General features: G+C 33.1%; 1 protein-coding gene across 4 annotated transcripts in view; it reads left to right on the top strand.

The window, feature by feature from the left end:
* The window catches only part of Eps-15 (Epidermal growth factor receptor pathway substrate clone 15), a 147,886-nt gene that overhangs the window by 116,145 nt on the left and 8,287 nt on the right, over positions 1-23,454 (top strand). For 2 of the 4 annotated variants that reach the window (XM_069825960.1, XM_069825958.1), the window contains exon 18: positions 1,938-23,408. In XM_069825960.1, coding sequence (XP_069682061.1) covers positions 1,938-2,432 — 495 coding nt within the window. In that variant the 3' untranslated portion in view covers positions 2,433-23,408. Of the gene's footprint in view, positions 1-1,899; positions 23,409-23,454 lie in introns of those variants that run through there. The other 2 variants (XM_069825957.1, XM_069825962.1) reach the window with 2 other exon arrangements.

Below are 23,454 nucleotides of genomic sequence, written 5' to 3'. Positions count from 1 at the left end.
TTTGGAGTTTTTTCAGTTTACTTAGTTGTTTCTGAATTGGAATACTTCTATGTGCATATAGGTTTGGTACATATTTAATTTAGTTGTTTCTGAATTGGAATAATTCTATGTGCATATAGGTTTGGTACATATTTAATTATATTAAATATTGCCTCCTTGGAGTCAGTAAGTATGCAAATAGATTTTTCAGAAATTTGAGCAACACACTGAAGAGCAGCATCAATAGCTAGTAATTCAGTGTCAAGTTAATATCCTGTGTAATTACTATAAAATAAAAAAGAAGAAATACCAGTCTATATCACAGACACACTCATTGCTAAAACTCCAGTTGTGAACGAAATTCCTCCATGGAAAGGGTGATTCCAGAACATAGCATACAAATTCCAGGAAATCATTCCAAAAATGATCCTCCATACATTCTTCAGTTAGATGCCATGGAACTACTTTGCAGCACATATAAGGATCACCTTCAAATTTATACAGATGGATCTCTAAATCCTAATAATGGGACATCAGGAGGAGGGTATTATATTCCAAAATATCAAGAAAGTTATTTCATACCATGTTCATCCTCCTCTAATCTTGACACTGAATTGCTAGCTATTGATGCTGCTCTTCAGTGTGTAACTCAAATTTCTGAAAAATCTATTTGCATACTTACCGACTCCAAGGGGGCTATATTTAATATAATTAAATATGTACCAAACCTATATGCACATAGAATTATTCCAGTTCAGAAACAACTAAGTAAACTAAAAAAAACTCCAAAAGGAAATAACATTTCAATGGATACCTAGTCATTGTGGTATACCTGGAGACGAGAAAGTCGATAATATTGCAAAACAGGCAACATATTTGCAACCAAGACCTCTTCAAGTGATATCTCTATCCAGTGCTTTTGCTTCAGTAAAGTCTCATTTTATAAACCTATGGATCAACAATTGGCTCTCTTCTGACAAAGGAAACATTTTACAGTCTGTACAAAAGAAACCAAATGACCTGGAAATGTACAAAAACTTGCCCAGACATGTTCAAATATGTTTAACAAGAGCCAGAACAGCTCACATTGTCACACAATTGTACCTACACCGATTTCACATTTCTGATAATCCTACTTGTCTGTGATATAATAATCATGATGAAGATCTGGAACACATTCTTCTATACTGTCCATCCATAAACCACAAAAGAAGTAAATTAAAATCATCAGTACCAGTTGCAGAAGACACAGCCCTGCAGTATATATTGACTACATCCCAACTCTGGCTACTAGCAAGAGGCATCTATAATGAACACCGATCAAAATACCCCTCATTTCTCGTGAAAAACAACAACTGAATAGACTATAGTGGACTTTATGTTTTCAGCAAACAGTTGGATACATTAAGATTGATATCCATGATGTAAGACTTGATTGTGGTAGTGTATACTTATTACCAGCATTTATTAAATTTAATTTTAATTGGTTCATGTATATAGCATTCAATAGTAGCAGTTATGTTTCACATTCTGTTTTAATGGAAGCTGTGTATATTTTAAATCCTAAAGTTTTGAATTTCTACATGTTACTACATAACACCATTCCTTCTCTATTGTCTCTGTATGATGCACTGTTTTATGCATGATTGTTTTTCATATTAGTAAGTGTTGTGAAATATTCTTGCATTGAATTTTTCTTTAGTTAAATTTTGTTTTGTTTATCGTTATATTTATTTTAGGTTCTACATGCTTAATTTGGTACGCCTGTCCACATGCATGTTTGCCCACGCTGCCTGCCTCACCTGATGCTGGTCAACGGTAACAGTGACTAATTAAAATTAAAGTTTCCATTCTCTTTCAGAAGTTTGCCGCTGTGTAACCAGGCACTCTGCCTTGTGTTTCTTCTTGTATGCTTTTCAGCCTTAAAATCAATTCTGCTCCTCCTCCCCATTCTTCAGTTCTCTGAAACATCAGATCAAGTTTCAAGCCAGATGGTGCAGACAACTACGAAGACCTCAAACATCACCAAAACAACCACACAGCACCGCTACGCAGGACTGGAGTTCACGGAGGATCCCTTCCGAAATTATCGTTATGAGGATCCTTTCAATATATCCGATCCATTCGATGATGAAAAAGACATTAAATCGACTCCAACCTCCGGTGCCAAAGTAGATCCATTTGGACTTGAAACTGATTCCGGGTTTGCAAGTGAGTTTCCCACTCCAACATCCAAGATGAATGGTAGCATGTTGACGGACCCATTTGCTGCCGGCCTCGGATCAAAGGCTCACACAGAGATACCCCCCGAGGACCAGCAGCTGGCGTGGGCGGCAGCTGAAAGCCTCCGACTGGAGGAGGAGCGTCGCAAGAGACTGGAGCAGGAGCAGGCCGACCTCGAGTATGCCTTGGCACTCAGTAGAGAAGAAAAAAAGTCGAGGAAAGAATTGTGAGGTAATACTAGTAAACATACTATTAGGAAGGATAGTGAGATGAGAACTTGACACATGTAGGCAACCACAATCTACATGAGTGCCCTGTCTGAGTTCATGTTAAGTTATCGAATAAACTAAATTATTTGCTGATTATGTTGAGTGCCATGCGGTCTAGGGTTACTGTCGAATGCTATGCAATGGTTGGAGACTGCCCAGATTGTATACAGTTGACCTTAGTGTGATAATCTCCTGCACTGGACAGTAATTCAGAAGACCATGCAATCCAAGAAATTGGGTTTGGAACTTTGTTGAAATACTTTTTTTACGAGATTATGTTTATTTAATTAGGCATGTAAATTGTAGGTACAGTTAAATATTAGCAATTGTGTATATCTGAGGCTTGTGGAAAGTGAAGTATTGTAAAGCTTTCTTATAGAATTTTGTTACTCTTGAGGCCTACATTTGTTGATCGTTCCCACTTCTTATCCTTGAAGTTAAGTGGTGACGTTAACATAGAGTAGGACGGAAGAATACAGTATTCAGTCAAAAAGAGATGCTACGAAATGTTAATAGTGGCTTGCCACAAAATCAGCAACAGAAAATTTATACATATTTATGTGTTTTTATATATACATATATATATATAGCGTGTCAAGAATGTACATTTTTCCTCTGTTCAGTCATATGTATATACAGATGTTAGGCAGTAATGTAAAATGGACAAACATCCTAGAGATACATGTCAATAATTAGAATAAGTTATAGGAGCGAGTATGTTGAATTAGAAAATGCCCAAATCAATTGTATATGTTTGCAGACATAGTTTGAAATTCATCCTGGGATGCAACGTATGTGGTTTACATAACTTGAAACAATAATAGTAAAATGGTGCCTCCAGTTTATTTAGGTTCTCATCCTTAAGACTTCCACACTGAGACAGATTTAATATTTGTAGTTTAAACTCACTAATTTTCTCTCTCTCTCTCTTTCTCTCTCTCTCTGTTTGAAAAAAGTTTTGTTTCAGAAGAGATCATTTCTGTCTTCAGATAAAAATGCAAACAGCTGAGAATATAATTAGTTTTTGCATATCGTTTGTCAATTCATTTATGTCTAATTATTTTATGATCTGATATTAAATTCAAAATTTTCATATTTATTATCTTCCTCATTTTTTGCATAATTTTAAGTTTGAAAAATGTTTGGTATTTTAGAAGAGCTCATTTCTTTCTTCAGATAACAGTGAAAACAGCTGAGAATGTAATGAGTTTTTGCATATTGTTTGTCAATTTATTTAATTATTTCATGATCTGACATTAAATTGGACAAGTTCGTATTTTTGTTCTGTTTTGAATTGGTATAGTTGAGGCTTTCTAGAAGCTTACTGGTGATATTATGAACCAAATATATACATTTTTGTTTGCATCACACCATGTCCTTGTTGATATTTGTAGTAAGGCATTTAACAAGTATTACCAGTCCAATAATACCTATAATTATAACATACGCAAGTTCTTTGTTAAGTGTAAAACATTGTTCATTGCTAAATAATTAAACAACGAAGTCTAGTTAGGAGATAAACAGTTTTGTAAAGTCAGTAATTATATTCAAAACTAAGTCAGTTCAGCTCCTGTTTTGCTTTGCTTATCTCAAAGCAATGTAATTTTATAAGAACTGAAAATAGCCTGCATAATTATGTTCTTAGCTAAAAGACATCATAAAATGTAACAGAATATGAATTTTCTGTAAACCCTCCCCCCCATATATGATACATAAGAGGTTATGTTCATTTTCGGCTTTTTCCTTTAAAAATTTACTAGCATCCTTCAGTGGAGCAGCTAAACCTAGAGTGAGACAAATGGCCATCAGGCTTGGAGCTCACATATTCAGTTTCTCTTAGCCCCGAACTCTCTTTGCAAGGATGCGTTTTTGCATACCTTTTAAATTTCTCCTCCCATTTCTCCTCTTTCTCAATTAACAAAATTTTCTGTAGATTTAGAATTATAGAGTTGTACACCTCTCCAACTTGTCGCTGAGGAAGGACTTGGTAAATAATTTCTTGTAAACATAAAATATCTCCCTACCAAGTAAAGGGATATGTTGGTTTTGCAGTAATACAATTGTTCTTTCAAAAGTAAATACGATTTAGTAATTTTCGTTTTATGTCATTCATTGTTTTGACTAGGTATTTCCTCCTCTTCATTGTCATCTGGCAAGCATCTCAATATATTCAATTCCGTAAATAAAAGTTTGTAAATTATTTCAGTTCTCCTACATTCATATAACTTGCAATTCTCTGTGTCAGAATCAATTGTCCAAAGGTTATCTAAGTCACTTTTTACGAATATAATATATACAACACATGTTATTATCTGTAATATTTATTTATTTAGTATTATGCTTTTTATCTTCATATGTTATTTTCATTTCTTGTGAAATCAGCTCGTGAAAAGATTTTATTTGATTAATATCAGTACATGAATTTTAAGTCAATGTCGCATTTATTAATACAATTTTCTGTGTTAGGTAAAAAATATTAATGAATGGTAGGAACGTTCAAGATATTTTGCTATGTATTGGTACGAATTTTTGCTGCAACAAGGTATTCACAACATAAATCTGTTTGATAAAGCTGAGCGAGGTGAGATAGTCTTGATGTAGGTACATTGACACATCCCAGAAACATTATCCTGTTATCATATTGCAGTTCTCATAGGTTAAATGTTATAAATATGAGTTATTTATAGGCCTACTTAAAAAGCATAATTGAAGCAATAAAGATACAGTTAATATTAATATTATACAGGTTTATTTTGCACTTTTTCATTGCTGGTGAAATATAAAGCACATGAAATTTCTGAAGTTGCATAAACTTTCATCTTGAAGTGAGAAAGTGATTAAGATTTTTTTTGGGAGGTGAGAGGGTGAATGACATCTATTATTTAACCGTTTATAAGAGCTACAATTTATTTTCTTTTGCACTCTTTCCACCTGAAGACGAAGTTATATCCAACCTTCGAAACAATATTATGTTCTATTTGTCATTGCCAGTAGATTTTAGTCCGAACCTCTTGTAAATGGACCTGTAATGTTGGTATTAGAGCATTGCTATCTCCAATATTTAAACTCTTTTATGTTCTAAATCATTCTAGTTGCTCTGAATTTTTATTATTTACCACACTTTCTTAATAATTCATTTTCCTCTTGCTTTCATCAAATTAGATTTATTTTATTGACTATCAGGTGAACATTGATATTCTGTTACTGTTATTTACATTTGATTGAGCATCATTGTGTGGGTTAAATTTTACAGCATAGAATACTGTTAGGACAAAATTGTTATCTGTGCTCAGTTATATAATAAATAGTTTTATCAGCATTCCTACATAGTCTCTGTTCTTAAAAAGGTTAAATATATGAATAGACAATATTGTTAAAATGATAATTACGGAAGTAAAATTATGTATGGTAGCTTCTAAGCTATGTTTAATTTAGACTCACGTTGTCTCTGTGTGCAAGTCTTAAGGATAGAATGTGAAGGAGTTGAATAAAAGTGCTTTGTAGCTATTGTGATTCATCACATGTATTAATTCCAAGATGAAAGTTGAGCTAATCTTAAAACATTAGGTGCAAAGTTTTTATCCATCTGTAAATCTTCATATGGGCATTTAAAATTGCAACAAAAATAATATTGAAGATAAGAATGTGTGTTTGAGAGTGTGTATGTGTTGTATATTTGTTGTTAGTTTCTTATTTACTCTCTGTGATACAGTTTGTTATTCTTTGCCTGCAGGGTCACAACCTTTATATTTTTTGTTCTTCCCTCACTTCTCTTGAAATGGCCGAGCTTTCTGAATTGTTCAGTGTGTAGTGCATTTTGCTTTTATTTAGACCACATGTTACAACAAATAACATACAAATTGACCTTATTGCTTAAACCACTGGAACTGATGTTATATTGGGTTAAAATAATGTGCTGACAAAATATTATTGTATGTGATGTTCAGCTTAGCATATGTTCTTTCTTTACATATTTCTACATTGAAGCATTTTTATTTTGTATGGAAAAAATTGTACCTTCAGCTAATTTAGTTGCTTTTGGTTGAATCTCAATATGCCAAGACATACACGCTTCACCTTCGGTGTTTAATAGAATTTGTTTTCACTATTTGTCAAGTCATACTACAAACGAAGTAGATCTCTATAAACTTATAAAATATATGTCTTACAAATTCTTTGTACTTACATTAAACGGTCAAAAAGACTTCTAATTCATTTCTTAGTTGGATAAATTACATTTGTTTTCGAGAAATGCTTCCAAACATGGATATTAGTTACAAAAAAACCGTAATTGTGTATATAATATTGTTTGAATTTAGATACATCTCTAGAATATGAAGATTAATTAATTATAATTGCTAATTTTTTATTGACATATAATTCTGATGTTTCAAAATTCTAACATTCTTCTCTTTTTTCTTTAACAATACAATGTTCTTAATATTTTATGGCTTGTACCGGTATCAGCAGTTGTTCTCTAGGTAGATAAACTTGAAAATCCCTGTAGGATAAAAGTATTCATTTGCAGTGATATTACCTACTTCTACTAATTTTGTGTGCTATTTAAATGAAAATCGACTGTGAGACCATGTGGAAATATTAATGGATTTGATGCAGGTTATATCATTTGAATTAGGTTGTAAACTGTAAACATAATATAAAATACCAATTGATAGTTGGATAATTTAAGTTCTTAAGATAAGAAAGCAATAAATATTTAATTTACTAAAGTTAATGTAGATGTAGACACTTACAAATAATGCTGGCAGTTTTGTGAAATGCCCCAGTATCTCATATTTACTGCAGCCTGTGCTTCATTTTCAGTGGAAAAATTGCAGATGTGAAAAGGTTTTCCTGAAATAGTTGCGGCACAATTGTCCACCATTGCAGTTTTCTTGAACACAGTGCTGCTAATTGAAAAAATATAATTTTCAATACATGTTATAGGCTGCCTTCAGACCTTAGCATACATTTATAACTAAAAATTTTGTAGGAAAAATAGTAAATTTAGATGAAAGAAATTCCGTCTTCGAACTTTGAAGGGACATGTAACATACAATCTGTTCAGCAACGTTGAATAGTAAAAGAATATCTAGAAGATAACAGCAAAGTAATGATTACACCTGTGTTTATTTCCTTAAAGGAATTAATAATTTATTTTTTATATAATATATAATCTGATTGTTACTGGTATTCCAAAGAAACTGCATTTTCAATCAGTTACATGAAGGATTTTTTTTGTACATATTAGAAAATTAATTTAACTTAACTGAAGGTACTTTTCGTTTCATACAAAAGTAAAAGGACATAATAAAAAAGAGAGAGAGAGAAAAAGAGCTTCATATATTGATATATAATTATACTACTCCTAAATAAATTTCCATGTGGTTTTAACCTTAAGGACAGACTATTTGTCACTTCCATAATTGTGTTTTCAACCATATGAAACACATTTTGCTGTACCCATGTTTGGCATAGATTTTGACTAAGCTCCTTACTTACTCATATTGTTATGTGTATGTAACAGAAATAAAACGACTTACTATAGTGTTATTCATTTGTTGATAGCTTATAGAGCTTCCAGGATAAATATTGTGGATCTTTTGAAAGTAAAAGCCTTTCTATTTTGAAAGAAACAAATCAGAATCAGTGTGATTTTGTTTTATTTCCAATAGTGTTCTCATTCATTAATATCTATGTAAATTATATTATATGATATTATTGTGGTGCTCTAATCAAGGGGTCTTACGTGACAGAATAATGAGAATTTGCTATGAAATCAAAGATGATCCTACTATTATTTTTCCAATTGAATTATTATATTCAAATAATGTTAAAGAGTCTTTTAGTCGGTGGATAATGTTAGTTAGGTTAAGTCTGTTAACTGTCACCAAAAAAGACTTCAAAATGCCTATAAGACAGATGTTATGAAATACTGAAAAGGGGCAACAGCAACAAAAATAGTGCAGTCCCTTGCATAGAGATGGTCCAAGGTCAGTCTTCAACTGTAATGTATGTAAATATACTGAAAATTGTTCCCCACATATTATCTGTAGAGGCTTAAATGATAAATAGAATGTTTTCACCTATGGGTACAGACTTTTTTTCCTGCTATATTATAGGGTTACATTTTTTTTTCCACGATGTTACAGATTTTAAGTCATTATTAAGTTACGTTGTAATCTATGATCAAATATTTAATTGCACTTAAATTCTTTTGTTGTGAGAAAGCAGTACTTTTTGCCTTAATTTACGTATTTCACTCCCTTATCCATCCATATATAGTCAGTCTCTCTCTGATTAAATGTGAAAACTTGTTTTACATAGACAGCATTATTAAAATCGTTTGTGCCAAACTAACGTATAAATAGTAAAGAGTAATGAAGATGCATATGAAAGACCACATGCACTATAATATATTTTATTATTGTATTTGCGTGTCAAATTAAGGCTTACTTTAAAGTTCGTGAATTTTGTTTGTAATTTTACTCTTTATATAGTGTATTTTGTCCAGTGACAAGGCCTTTGACTTGCCATTACTTGCCCCGACTCTACAAGTGAAAAAATAAACATCGGTGATTAGTATCAAATGCTTTGGTCTGTTTCTAATAATTTGCTGTCTTGCATCCATTTCGTCTGGTTCAATACACAATTTCCGTTTCTTAATGTTTGAAATTTACCCTCCTTTCTGCAATACTTTATAATAACGTAAGTTTATGCTTTTACTACACTTTTTTTTTTCTTTTTTTTTTTTTTTTTTGCTATATATCTCTTTATATGTTACTTTAATTACTTCAATGAAATTCACACATTGTACATATAACATATTACGTCAATTTAATATTTCGACTGACTTGCTTCCCCTAGAACTCATCTATAATAAACTGTACTTACAAATTCCATAATTGAAAGATTCGTTTGTTACTACAGTAAACCTCAAGTGTGTGACAGAACTCTTCTGTTAGTGAGGTAATTCGCTACATAAAGCCACAAGGATGGTGTTCTTCATGGGTTCCACTCATTTGATGTAGGATTATTTGGAAAATAAACATTGTGTCTAGCACAAAAATCATGTTAATGAGATTATAATTCATTTAATCAAAATTTCTTAATGAACAGAACTCTCACATCAATTACTATGTAGTCTTTCAAATGAAATATTTTGTCGCATATCACATTATCATATTGCATCATGCTTAAAAAAAAAAAAAAACACTTTTTTTAATGTAATACAGAAAAGTTGGGTTTTAAATTTGTTTTTGTAATTACATTTAAATATAGTTGCAGAATTGTTAATTTTTATTGCGTGCGTACTCCATTTTAGTTATTGCACACATTTAATTACATTCTTCTTTAAACCATATTACTTTATTGCAAGGTACTGTTTTCATTACATAGTCTAATCTAATAAATTCTCTAAAGTAACATGTTTAATAATTCAAATTGAGTTAAGTTATGAGCTTCAGGTATGTAAAATTGTTTAAAACAATATATGTGCATAAATCACCTAAATTCGTGGTTCTATGTATATTGTGTGAAATTTCTTTCAAGTTGAAGATCTTAAATAGAGGGATAAATATTTTGCTCCACTCATGCTGATTTATCGAGAGGGTACATCTGATTAATTTCATACCAACTATCATTACCACTTTGTGCAACTAATAATAGTCCCTTAGCCATGCTTATTGCCAATTCAAGTAAAAATTGAATAAAATTAAACAAAATAGGTTACCTTGGCTGAAAATTCTGATCTTGCCACATGGTAGCCGTAGACATATTACGATATATCATAAATTTTACTAAATAGAATTTGTCCTGTAATCACAAATATTTATCAGCATATAAACAAATGCGTCCACCTAAAAAAAAGTGACATCCGTAAGACAAAGCCAAAGTGTCGTAAACTTAAACTAATTCAATATATTCCTGTGTTATGAGTATGATAGTACTGGGTGGGTAAACAGTTTTACATCTGAAACTGGATGTATTGTGTCAGCATAGGCTGCCTTAAGCAATTGTATTTATAGAGTCTGGTCGTGTTCTGCTTCTCCACCTTACTGATTAGGCTTATGCCTGTTCTGACATTATTGTTGTTCCTTTCATCTCTTCTTTGACCTCCCTATATTTCTCGTTTCTGATGATCTGTAGTCATATGCTATTTTTGACGGTCTGGTATCTGTCTTTCTATGTATGTGTAGTAACCATTTTGTCACAATGGTCTTTTATTTTATCATTTATGACTCATACGAGGTGGTATCCAACATTTTCGGAACTGGTGCTGCTACCTCGTCAAAACTCACCTGGAGTCTATTGGCCATGAGACATTTTTTTCTGAGAGTGTCCAGTATTACCTGTGTTTCTGCTTGGATCGTCTACCATGTCAAATCAGAAGCAACTTGATCTTCATTTGGGGGAACAGAGATAAGTCACAGGCAACCAACAGGCGAGTAGTGTAGGTGGAGAACAACAGTAATATTTTGGTGAGAAAGTTCGTGGTGAACAAGGAAATGTGAACTAGCACATTGTCATGGTGCAACAGCCTGTTCTTTTACTGTCAAAGTTCGGTGCAATATCTTTGCACATTTTCACACATCTGCTGCTAAATGTTGCAGTAATAGGTGTGAATTTATTCTTTGGCCTGGTAGGATGAATTATTTGTACATAATCCCCTTGATATCAAAGAAAATGATGAGCATACTCTTCACTTTGTTCTTCGTGAACATGGATTTTTCCATTGGGAGAATTTAATATTATTGCTTTGTCTCAGGGTCATAACTGTAGTAAATCCAACTCTCATTACCTGTGAAAATCCTAGACAAGAAGGTTGGATCATCTGAGGCAGCCTGCAGAGAGGAATGTCAGATGTCATCACAATGCTCCTGATCAGCTCTCAGGATTCTTGGCCCAATTCAACAAAATCACAATCCGTTGACATGTCCCATAACCAATGCCCATTTTATCAGCAAGGTCACATATGGTTTGACATTGATCCTCACGAATGAACTGCCGAACTTTGGCAACAGTGTTGAGCATTGTGCAGTTGAGATGGCCTCCCTGGGTGTTCGTCATACCAAATATGCCATGTATGGCTCTTACTTTCATCCCCAAATACTCATGTAATCATTGCAAATGTTTCCAACACACTCTTCTCTAGATTCCCACAAAATGTGATATACACACATTGTTTTTTTCTTGGATTCATTTTAAAATTGCCATACGCTAAATACATAGCTCCAAACGAAAGAATATAAAATGTCAATGCATCCATTCACTTGCCGAAATTTTGTATACTCACATGAGATATGCTAGTATAGCCATCTCCTGTAGCATCACACTGCTAACATTGCTGATCAAATGCGAAAAATTTTTAATACCACCTCTTATGTTACAGACGAAATCCACTTGGGGGTAAACTCATGAGAGGATAATATGATAATAATGAACTCCTTACATCTCGTTTTTTATGAAGTCTAATCTTCTACATCACTTTGTATTTCTCATAAATCTTTAATTTTTTGTGTTACTACTTATGTTTCAGAACCATAGGGTCAAGTAGGGACAGCTATTGTTCCATAGAACTTAAATCTAGTTTCCCTTTTGATTTCAAACTTAATTTGTACATGAGAAGGATAAACAGTAAGGTTTTAACTTCACAGTATAGAAAGTATAAAGTATTGTGGTGCTACAAAAAAAAAAAACAGCATTGAGATTTTCACGGAAATGCGTTTTCAGCGTCTCTGATACATAGAAAGTAGTTTTGGTGTTTCATTTGTCTGTATAGGTGTACAGTCAATTTTCCTGTATTAAAATCTATTATAATAGTGAAAAAAGACACAGTGTTGATTTTTTCTTACTCTGTTATGAAGGAGAGGGCCTGAAGGCTAGCACTGCTTATATTTGAAGTCAGAACTGTCATGCACTTGTAGATATCGTGATGCCATCTGTCAATTCAACTTGTACGTCTTTACAGTTCTGGTGAAGTCTCACTGCAGTGCGCTTCACCTCAGTCTCGAAAGTGTACTAGGGCCTCCTCAGACTGATGCTATCTTTACGCTTGTCACAATACATCACACTGGCACCATTTTGAGTAATGCCACTGATGATGCTAATAAATATTGAAGTAGAGAATGGCAATTGAATGATGCAGGGAAATGGGAGAATCCTTAGAAAACCTTCCAGGAACTTTGTGCTTTGTCCATCACAAATACAACTCCACCATTACTGGGATTCAAACCCGGATCACAATCATTGTAAGTCAGTGTCCTGTCAACTGAATTACCAAGGTGATTATTATGATTTACTGTATGTTGTCTGTAACATCTTATTTTTAAAGACCATATCTAATGAAATAGAATAGTTTGCATGTCTCTGGGACAGGTGATTTCCACAAATTATTTTGAAAATGTTAGTCATTTAGCAGTAAGATCAGTACATGGAAAAAAATATCATAGGTTGTAAATACTTGTCAAAACATTAAATTAGCTTGTATCACACCTTAATCCCCTCTATGGGATATATATAAAGCTGATCGTTACAATAAATGAAGGACAACTGGATTGTTTAGTAAATTTTATGTGAGCGATAAGATGGTTTAAGCAGAGAATGTCTCAAGGCTTGAATGGAGAAGAGAAAGGAATATGGGAGAATATAGTCCTTGTAATCGACAAAACCGTGATTATTTGATTTATTACATAAAATATGTGAGAAAGTATGTTATAGTCACATAACAATTTTATTTTACTTTTTATTTTACATTATTTCTAATATTTATGTTTATAATGGTAAGTTGTTCAATAGGACCATTCATTATTAATGATAGTTGGTGAGTGAAATAATTGAGATGTGTTTACGTTGTTGTTACAGCTGTTATATTATTGATTTTTTTCATAATGACATTGGTATGTTTCATAACAATCACAACTGAAATATATGATTGTTAGTACTCAGGGAAGGGAGCAGTTTTCAGCTGCATAATACCTTTGGGATGACCTAGAACTATCTCGTCATAAACAAAGCTGATTAAGTTCCTGTACGACAATGATCTGCTTTTTTTTTTTTGTTTATTTACCACAAATGCTGCTTGTTACATAGGCTTATATGATAATGTAATTATTTTTCTGCGAACATATAGTGATGTTAACTGTACAGCACTGATCTGTGTCAGTGGTTCTCTCGTGTTTTTCTTTCTTATTTTCCTTGTTCCTTCATTTCCTTAATCAGTCTGTCTGGACAATTTTACCTTATACATCCATACCAATAAAAATAATAGATCCAGTGGGTATTAAGATGCTGAATTTTGTATCTTATTCTAGTAATACATGATTGCAAGGCAAAGAACTGAAATTGTGTTTTGATCTGAAGTCCATTTCTGGTAGTAATGAGGGTTCTGGTATGAGTGTGTATATATAAAACCGTTTTGGAGTAACCAATATCCCATACTTCAGAGAATCACTGGCCTAGGTCACCGTCCTTTAGATATTGACTCACAATGCTTTGAGGCAAAGGAAAAAAGAAGTCTATTTAGAAATCCTGAAGTTGTCATAGATATTATGATTATTATTTGGGTTCGTTTCCTTAATGTAAAGGTGTGGTGAGGGATAATTTGTGTAAGTGATTTATGGATCAAGCAAGCATCAATGACAATACTAAAAAACTCAAATTTGATAACTTATTATCTGCAGCTGCATGGCTATGTTATATGTTTTGTTTTGTTGGTGTTAAATTTTGCAGACTGCAGGATACCAAAGATAAATATTGTAAATGTTATTAAATAATGATTATAATACATATACATATATATATAAGTAATGTAGTATAAAGGGTCACTTGAAGAAAATTTCCTCTTCCCCTCTCCAGAAAAAAATATATATGCAAAGTGTGGTGAAATAAAATAGAATAAATATTTGAAACAATACTAATTCACTTTTCAACATACAGCTATCACTTGGGAACATTTACAGATCTGGTTGGTGTTTGAAAACGTGAGTTAGTCTGTTTGCGTGAATCAAATCTCCATCAAGAGAGATATAATGTTGAAAATGTCACAAGGAAACTATGGATAGTTGTTGCTACTCTGATTTATTCTCTTTTTGAGAAAAGAAAGGGAATTCGTTGTTTACATAAACGAGACATATCTGCATGAGAGTGGATAGTTTGCATAGACCAATTTTAGAAGTAAGGTTGAAGCTCAAGGAATTGTATGTATTAATGTTGAATTGTATATAATTTGCAACTACTTGTTCAAATTTAAGTTGCAGCAGCGTTGAAATCTTTGCAGATGCCTTTTCCACTCCTTATTTGCATTGTCCTCTCATGTTAATATTGATTATATTTAATTGTATGACAGTTTCCTCAAAACTTAACAACAAAAAATCCTTTTGGTTTCAAACTGTGAAATATAAACTGTTACTGAAGCTGTGTTATGCATTTGTATTTGTTTTCACAAAGGTGAACATTTGTCTGTCTTTCCTCCACTACTTAAGCATTTATATAAGGTGTTTCATATAAGGTTTGTTCTTACAGCGATTTCCTACAGTTTGCAACTGTCATGAGCATGCGCACATCGACTTTTCTGCTCGTAAATTCCAAGTGCACATGCTCATGACAGTTGGAAACTGGTGTATGAACCGATGGTGGGTACTTGACTGCTCGTCATTTATCCATATAAAGCCAGTTGTATAGACCAATTTACTGACGTAGTCGTTGCCCAGGGTGCACCATAGAAGACTGGTCTATGCTACACCCAAGCTTAGATGAGATGAGATTTGTTGAAATGCCACAGAGGAACCAGAGCTTCTGGAGAAAATCCCTATGGTACCTGGACTATGGACTTAACACAAGTTACAAATTGGGGGTACACCAGGGATCGAACATGGGTCTACATAATTATAAGTCCAGCACTGTAAGCCACTGGACTACGGTGGTTTCATGATATTTCAGAATAACTTTTTTCAATTTTCAAATGTGATAGAAGATATGTAATTAAACATATTTTCTTAATAAAGTATTGTCTGGAAATGCTTCTGTGTCGAGATAATACAGTAAAGTCAAAATTATTCATTGATCTTATTATTGTCCATAACTGTCTTTATTGTGTTTTAACTATATTCATTGCCATAGTTTGTGTTTTAGTTGTATGTCACAAAATAACTTGTCAGATATCCCTAACTTTTTATCTTCTTTACTGTGGTTAATATGAGGAAATTCCTGGCTGTCTAGTTTCGAAGTGATATTTTTCAGTGTCCAAAATGAAGAATATCACTTCGAAACTAATCAGCCTGGTAATATCCTCATATTAACACAGTAAAGAAGATAAAAAGTTAATCAGTGATTATGTGTGTTAAAAGTGTATATATAGAACAATGAAGTTGTGAGATATGTTTCTAAATTTCTAGTAAATATGTTTATAAATTTCTAGTGATTTAAAATTTATTAGTTTACAAATATTTAATTAGCAGTCTTGCATATGGTGTTATGGCAGTGCTAATAAGGTCGGGAACAGTTTTTATAATATTTTCAGTGTCATTTTAATAATATTTGAATAATTTGCTCTATACTGGTATCCAGCAAAATTAAATAAACAAATTACTTTTCACGTAGACATTTTTTGAAATAATTTCTTTTGTATTACTATATGTAAAGAAGATTTCTGGACATTACTAGCAGTGAATGGAGACTAGCTCTTAAAATGACAGCTAATGTTTGTCCGCTGCGTGCTATACCACGAAGGTCCCGAGATGGAAATCATTGTCGTTACATCAGTGAGATTGAAACTCTTGACCACGTTTTGGGTGCCTGTCCTTCCAGCAAGATGCTGCAGAACTCTAGACATTACAGAATCAGGTCCATGATTGCCGAAACCTTAAGGAAGAAAGGTCTCATTGTATACGAAGAAGTCCATGGCATCTCTCAAGAGGGAATTGACAAGCTTGCCATTTCAGCAGGCTCTACATCCGCCTACATTATCAACCCGACAGTCAGGTTCAAAGCACAGGAACAACAGCCTGCTGAAGTCCATGCTGAGCCCACAGTTCCATTCTATTTGGAGAAATATCACCTCACCTCCATTGAAGTAGTTTGGCTAATGGTTGGCGCTAGAAGCACAATACCTCACTTCTTTGTCAGCTTCTGCAAGAAGATTCAGCTGAACGACGACTTCATTTGTGATGTTTACCTTACTGCTATCATAGGATCACTTGCCATTTTAAAATACCACCTGTACTTTGTTTCCTAAAAGGAAGAACTTTTGTTTGAACATCTAATCTGTTTCTTTACTATATTTAGGCTTATTATATGTATGCTATTATCTTTCCTGTTCTTAATTTCTCTTTTTTGTTCGTTCTCTACAGTTCTCTTTTGTGGTCTTTCCTGTCCAGTTTCACTTTTGTTTTCACTCTGTGTGTTAGTTACGCTTTGTCCATTGAGGCAGTCCTGTTATTGGGAAAGCTGAAAGAGTGTCTTTCAAAATAAATAATAAACAAATGTTCATTATATGCCTGCTATCACATCTGAAAATAGGGATAGTATTCTGAAACACACTGTATTATAACTTAGATAAAATAATTGTATTACATCCATGCAAGTTGCCAAATTTTCATTTTGTGGCTGCTCATCTCAGTGTGTGTAAAGAAAAAAGTTATTTTCTTTCTTTCACTTATTTACCTGCTCAGTAAAGCATGAAGTATTCAAACTAAATGGGAATTTCAACTTTTGGGCAAATGTAAGAAATTGCGAAAATTGAAATGGTCAAATTAATAGGATAAACATTGCATTTTACTTCTATTTGCACTAAAGTAGCATAAACATTACCCATGTAATTCTTCCCTTTAACTAACGTTAAAAAAAAAGACAAATTTTCTTGTTCTCCTGACAGCACTGGTACACTTACTTCAGACATTCGTATCATTGAAACACGAAGTTACAAAGTGAAGCTTTATTCATAGGAGATGCAACTTAAATTGTTATACATTATTTTAAAGTGTGTAATTGACCTGCCAACAGGATGCTTAAACTAGCGGCCACTAAATCAGGCAGTTGAGGAAAACTGCACTGTTGTCAAGTATGGGAATGGCGAAGTGACAGATGGTTGAGAGTCTGTTACCTCTGAGCATGGATTGGCAACACTTACAGTGCAGTGCTGCCTAGTAAAAGCACGACCTCCCCCCCTCCCACATGCCGGTCTGTGAAAAAAACTTCAAACAGACGATTGGGCCAAGGAAATAGTAAGATGAGTGAAGACAATAACTAAGAAATCGTAGACTATCTTGAAGCTAGAAACGATGCCTGATACATTGTAATTTAATGTAAACGTAATTTTACAGTAGTTTTTATCTGTATTACACAGCCCAATATATAGCATTTAAGGAAAAGTTGGGAAAGAAAACCATTCAAAATACAGTGATAAAGCTTTCGTTGCAGTTAATTGTAGGAAGGAAACATCTGAAAGGCAAAATATAAATATTAACGTAATACTTAAAAACCTTGAAAACATCGATTATACACATCGAAATTTATTCCAAAAACGTAAAAAGTTATATTGTAAACCATAACCAAATAAATATATTTTAATAAAACTGAAACAGATTAATAATGAAATCTGAAAGTACTTACTGTGTCCTGTGCTTGAGCACTCACGATCCAAACAACATTTGTAAGACCATTTTCCAGGAAAACTAAAAGATTAAAGTGGTTTATATGGAAAATAATACTGTTGAAATCAGAAGTCTTTCCTGAAGCTAGTAGTATATTTTGTTTTTCAACAATATTTGAGATAACATCAGGAGCTCGAAATAGAACAAACTGCCTCGTGCTCCAAAATAGCGTGTTCAATTGAATATTTCAATGCCAGTCACTAGATAATCTTGGCAACAGCATAAGTTCTCTTAACCGCTTTATTTAGTGGTTGCTAGTATAGACCAAGTTTCTATACAAGTATCTGAATTTAAATATCAGTGAGTTGAAATATTTGCAATACACAGAGTTGTTTAGGTAGTTTTTCTCAAAATATTCCCGTTTCTTTGGTCATAATATAAAATCATCATTACCTCATTATCATCACTCCATGAGGAAATGGCCAGCCTTAGCAACATCCTGATAATATTTTATCTGGCACATAGTAGAGAACATCATGCATGCAGTATGAGAAAAAAGTACTGTGCTCAAGAAAAATTGTGAAAAAAAGAAAAGTCACCTTCATTTTGGACATCTTTCCTTTACATTGGTTAGTATTGAGTCTTTACTTACTTTCCGAATATTATTGGTCATAAGCAATATAATATTGCAACATTTTAATATTTTAATATCAACACACAAGTTATGCTGTACCTTACATTTCTATATACCAGTCACACTATGATTCTAATTTATATTAACATCTGATTATCATAAGCAACGTAATATAAAGAATTAATAATAATGGTTTTTATGCACAGATTTAAGTAGTAACTTGCCTTCTTCTTAGTCTCCGCATATGATCCACATATCTTAATATTGTCTATCATCTGATATCTTCTTCTGCCCCGAACTCTTCTTCCATTCACCATTCCTTCCAGTGCATCCTCAGTAGGCAGTTTCTTCTCAGCCAGTGACCCAACGAATTCCTTTTTCTCTTTCTGATCAGTTTCAGCATCATTCTTTCTTCACCCACTCTTTCCAATGCAACTTAATTTCTTATTCTGTCTGTCCACTTCACACACTCCATTCTTCTCCATATCCACATTTCAAATGCCTCTAATCATTTCTCATCACTTCGTTTTAATGTCCATGTTTCTGGCCCATACAGTGCCACACTCCACACAAAGCACTTCACTAGTCTCTTCCTTAGTTTTTTTTTTTCCAGAGGGCTGCAGAAGATGCTTCTTTTCCTATTAAAAGCTTCCTTTGCCATTGCTATCCTTCTTTTGACTTCCTGACTGCAGCTCATGTTACTGCTTATAGTACATCCCAAGTATTTGAAGTTGTTCAATTGCTCTACTGCCTCATTTAAAATTCACAAGTTTATCTTCTTTATTTTTCTTGTGACAACCATGGTCTTCGTCTTGTTTCCATTTAACTTTATTCCATACTGCCCACAGCTGTTATTTAGCCCCAGTAGCATATCCCTTAATATCATCTCCTCTTCCGCTAACAATGCCATATCATCAGCAAATCTTATGCACTTTATTCTTCCTCCTACTTTTACCCCTCCCATGTTCTGAAAACCGTTCTTCACCAAATCCTCCAAGTAGATGTTGAACAAGGTAGATAATAAAGAGCATCCTTGTACTCCTCTCCCTATTTTACTTCCTGCAGACATTTCTTCTCCTATCCTGACTTCGACTTCTTGTTTCATATATAGATCACTGAACAGCCTTCTGTCTTCCCAATCCACATTTATTTTCTTCAGGATTTCCATCAGTTTGTTCCAATTCACTCTGTCATATACCTTTTCTAAGTCCACAAATACTATATACACTTCTTTATTCTTCTCTAGGTATCTTTCGCCGATTGTTCATAGTAGTCCAATTGCATCCCTTGTACCTTTTCTAAAACCAAACTGTTCTTCTTTCAACTGCCCTTCCATCTTAGAATATAAATGTCATTCAGTATTCGCAGGAGAATTTTCACAGTGCGATATCAGGCTGATAGTCCTGAACTCCTTACATTTCTTGGCATTGTTTTTCTTTGGTATTGGCAGCAACACCGTCTCCGTGAAAACTTCAGGCCATTTGCCTTTCTCATATATTTCGTTGCATAATAATAGAATTTCCTTGTCTTCACCCAACATTTTACTAACTGAATGGGGATTCCATCAACTCCTGTTGCTTTCACATTCTTCATTTCCCTAAGTGCTAATTCAACTTCTCTTAATATAGAAAATCTTTTTTCTTCATCTTCTATGGCTAACTTATCTGGATGATTCCCTGTCTCATATTTCGCCCATGTGTTCAGTATTCCTTGTTTGTCTGTTTTTCATTTCCTGTTTCGTCTTCTATCAACCACATGGATTTTCTGTTCTTATTTGTGAAGTCCAAACATTTAACTTCACAGTACATTAAATCATATTTTCCGTTTCTCTGTAGATCCTCTACTTCTTTACATTTCTCTTTCATCCAGTCTTCCTTGGCCTTAACATTTTCTCTTCTTAGTTGTTTAGTTTCCTGTAGTTTCTTCTACCTTCTTCCATGTTCTTCTTTCCTCATCTTCTCCAACATTCTCCCTAGGACCTAAGGTTTCTTCATTCGCACTCCTTCTCTGTATCCTATTGTTTCTTCTGCTGTTTTTTGTATACAGCTTTTTAGATGAGTCCAGTACTCATTACTATTCTCAGGTGTGGATTTTAATTTGCTTTAAATTTTCTTCTTTCCTCTTCTAACATTTCCTAATGTAATTATTTTCATGGAATACATTCATTATATAATATTATAATACATTTCTGTATGACTTTTCATATCGTTCGATTTTCTGTATGACTAGTATTGTGTAAATAGTTTCATACGAGAAAGACTAGAATAACGATGTGAAGAAAATGCATTTTTTTTTTACCTTGGGTACATAAAACGTCTTTAAAAACAGGAGGAGGACAAGACAAATCACTTCTTCGTGAGACCACCATTAATGATCATTATATATTTCCTATCCATATGAAACAGTAATTTAACTTGAATTTATCATTTCACACAAACTTTAAAATAGTTTAATGTTAATTTCATTGTCGCAAATATAAATCACTATGCCATACCTACAAAATCAAAAGACAATATCTGGAAAGCTAAGATCAATAATAGATTGCACATTCCCAGTCTTGTCTCATACATGCCAATGTGCACATTGTGCAAATCAGTTGATAATAAGCTTTCTCGAACCTACACAAATAGTGAAGGATGGGAAATAAGATTAACAGAACAATTAAATATGTACCAGTACTTACGCATATGGATAATAATCGATCTTTCACTCTATTATTTTCGGGTTGAAAAACATAATATTATTGTTTTCACTTTTATATTTATTTTGTATGTTGTCGATATAAAAAGCTGTTACAATGTTGATGATAAAAATTACATATCATTTATTAGCTAAACAAGTTGAAAAGAAAAATTAAACGTTACATGTTATAAATAACATTATGAATTATTATAGGCTACATAATTTTATAAAAGTAGATAATTCTGCTCCATACTTGCGTGGTCTAAGGCATCATGCCTTGAGCTAGCATTAAGAAATTAATGTTGTTTCAAGTCTTCATAGGGGAAAAAATTTGTTCATGTAATTTCAGCCAGTGTATGGGGCTTGTGCCCACTCAGCTTCATGATGAATTTGGGAGTAGCTAAAATCGGTTTCACAAGCTGAGCTGGAGGGGGAGGGGGAGTGATCATCATGCTGACCACACATTACTCCTGTACTGGTTGAATTATCGTTCGCCTCTACTGAAGGATATGGACATGAGGCTAGCAGTCAGCTGGTAGGTCATGGCTCTCCATGAGTGTCATAGAATATATTTTTTTGTGAGCAATATAAGGAAAGGGTTTAAATAGCGTCACTTCGTTCATTCCCTTACTTTCTTATTACTAACCTATTAAAAATGAAAACATTTTACATTGATAACAATGAAGTTCGAAATATGGATGTGATATTACTTAGTTAAATGATAAGTCAATTGACTGCTATGTTAATATAAACGGGTAATGTTTATAGAAAACAAGATAAAGTATATACAGTTGTTACAAGAATGCTATGAGCACATACATAATCAAGTTTGCCTCTGTGGAATAATGTAATAATCAATTCCAAACAATGCCTGTATGATTTATTTGTTACATTTTAACTCCCAGCTATTAGTGCTTCGTGAAAACTACATATGAAAGTATGAATTCTGGATTTTTTATGTGCGAAGAAAAGTTTAATGTGGAGTCCTTTCGTACTGTAAAGGTGCATGTAGAAATAAACATATTCATAAATGTAGATAGGTTAATATTTTTTTTTTCAAAAAGAACAGCAATAAAACTCCTTGTAATTACATCAGAGAAACAATAAAGGAGATAATGTTTGCTGTACTTCTGTTAACTGTAAAGGAATCTGAGTCTGAATAACTTTCTAATTTATTAACCAAAGCATAAATTACATAACAGTGTTGTGTTTGAATACATGTACCAATATCTAGAGGTGCAACATTGTTAATACCAATTTTATCAATGTTATTGTAAATAATTGATTAAATGGCGACCTTACTCGTGTTAATTGTGTAAGCATGTGCGGCTTACAGCTGTTTCGGTGCTTCTTCACACCATCCTCAGAGCCTACTAGATCTCGGCTGAGGATGGTGTGAAGAAGCACTGAAACAGCTGTAAACCGCACATGCTTACACAATTAACACGAGTAAGATCGCCATTTAATCAATTATTTATATTCAAGTGTTAAAAGTAGTGTACGAAAGATTCAACATGAATGTTATTGTAGTATGCAGTTTGTAAGGTAACACGTATATTAAGATAAATCCATACTAATATATATGAATATATTTTTATGTGTAAATACAAGTTTCATGCAATAAGTTCTGCAAAAATTGTTAAATAAATTGTAAGGCTTTTATTTAATATTTGGTGTCACTTCTTATGGAGAATGAATAAGGGTTCATTGATAACATGTAAATAATTTAGATGAAGGCAATGCAATGGTATAATCTGAATTTCCTGTTTTTTTATTTACTTGCTTTGCATTTCTGCCAGTTTTCGTAATAAACAATACTGTACTTGATAAAGCATTATTAAATACATATTCCTTCAATAACATATTATATTCCCTGACTTCGTTCTTACTTCTAATAGAGGATTGCATGTTGTGATTCATGGGTTTGAATTTCAAGGACGACTTTATATAGAATCTTATCCTTGTTCACAGATGATGATGCCTCATCAAATGGATGATATATAGATATATGTATTTTTTTCCTCCTATAAAGTGAAATCCCTTAAAAAATTAATAAAAAAATGCACTGTTCACACAC

Source organism: Periplaneta americana, chromosome 5 (assembly GCF_040183065.1).
Source record: "Periplaneta americana isolate PAMFEO1 chromosome 5, P.americana_PAMFEO1_priV1, whole genome shotgun sequence".
In the NCBI taxonomy this organism is placed as follows: domain Eukaryota; kingdom Metazoa; phylum Arthropoda; class Insecta; order Blattodea; family Blattidae; genus Periplaneta; species Periplaneta americana.
Note: the sequence above shows the minus strand (reverse complement) of the source record. Positions and strands in the feature narration are given on the sequence as shown.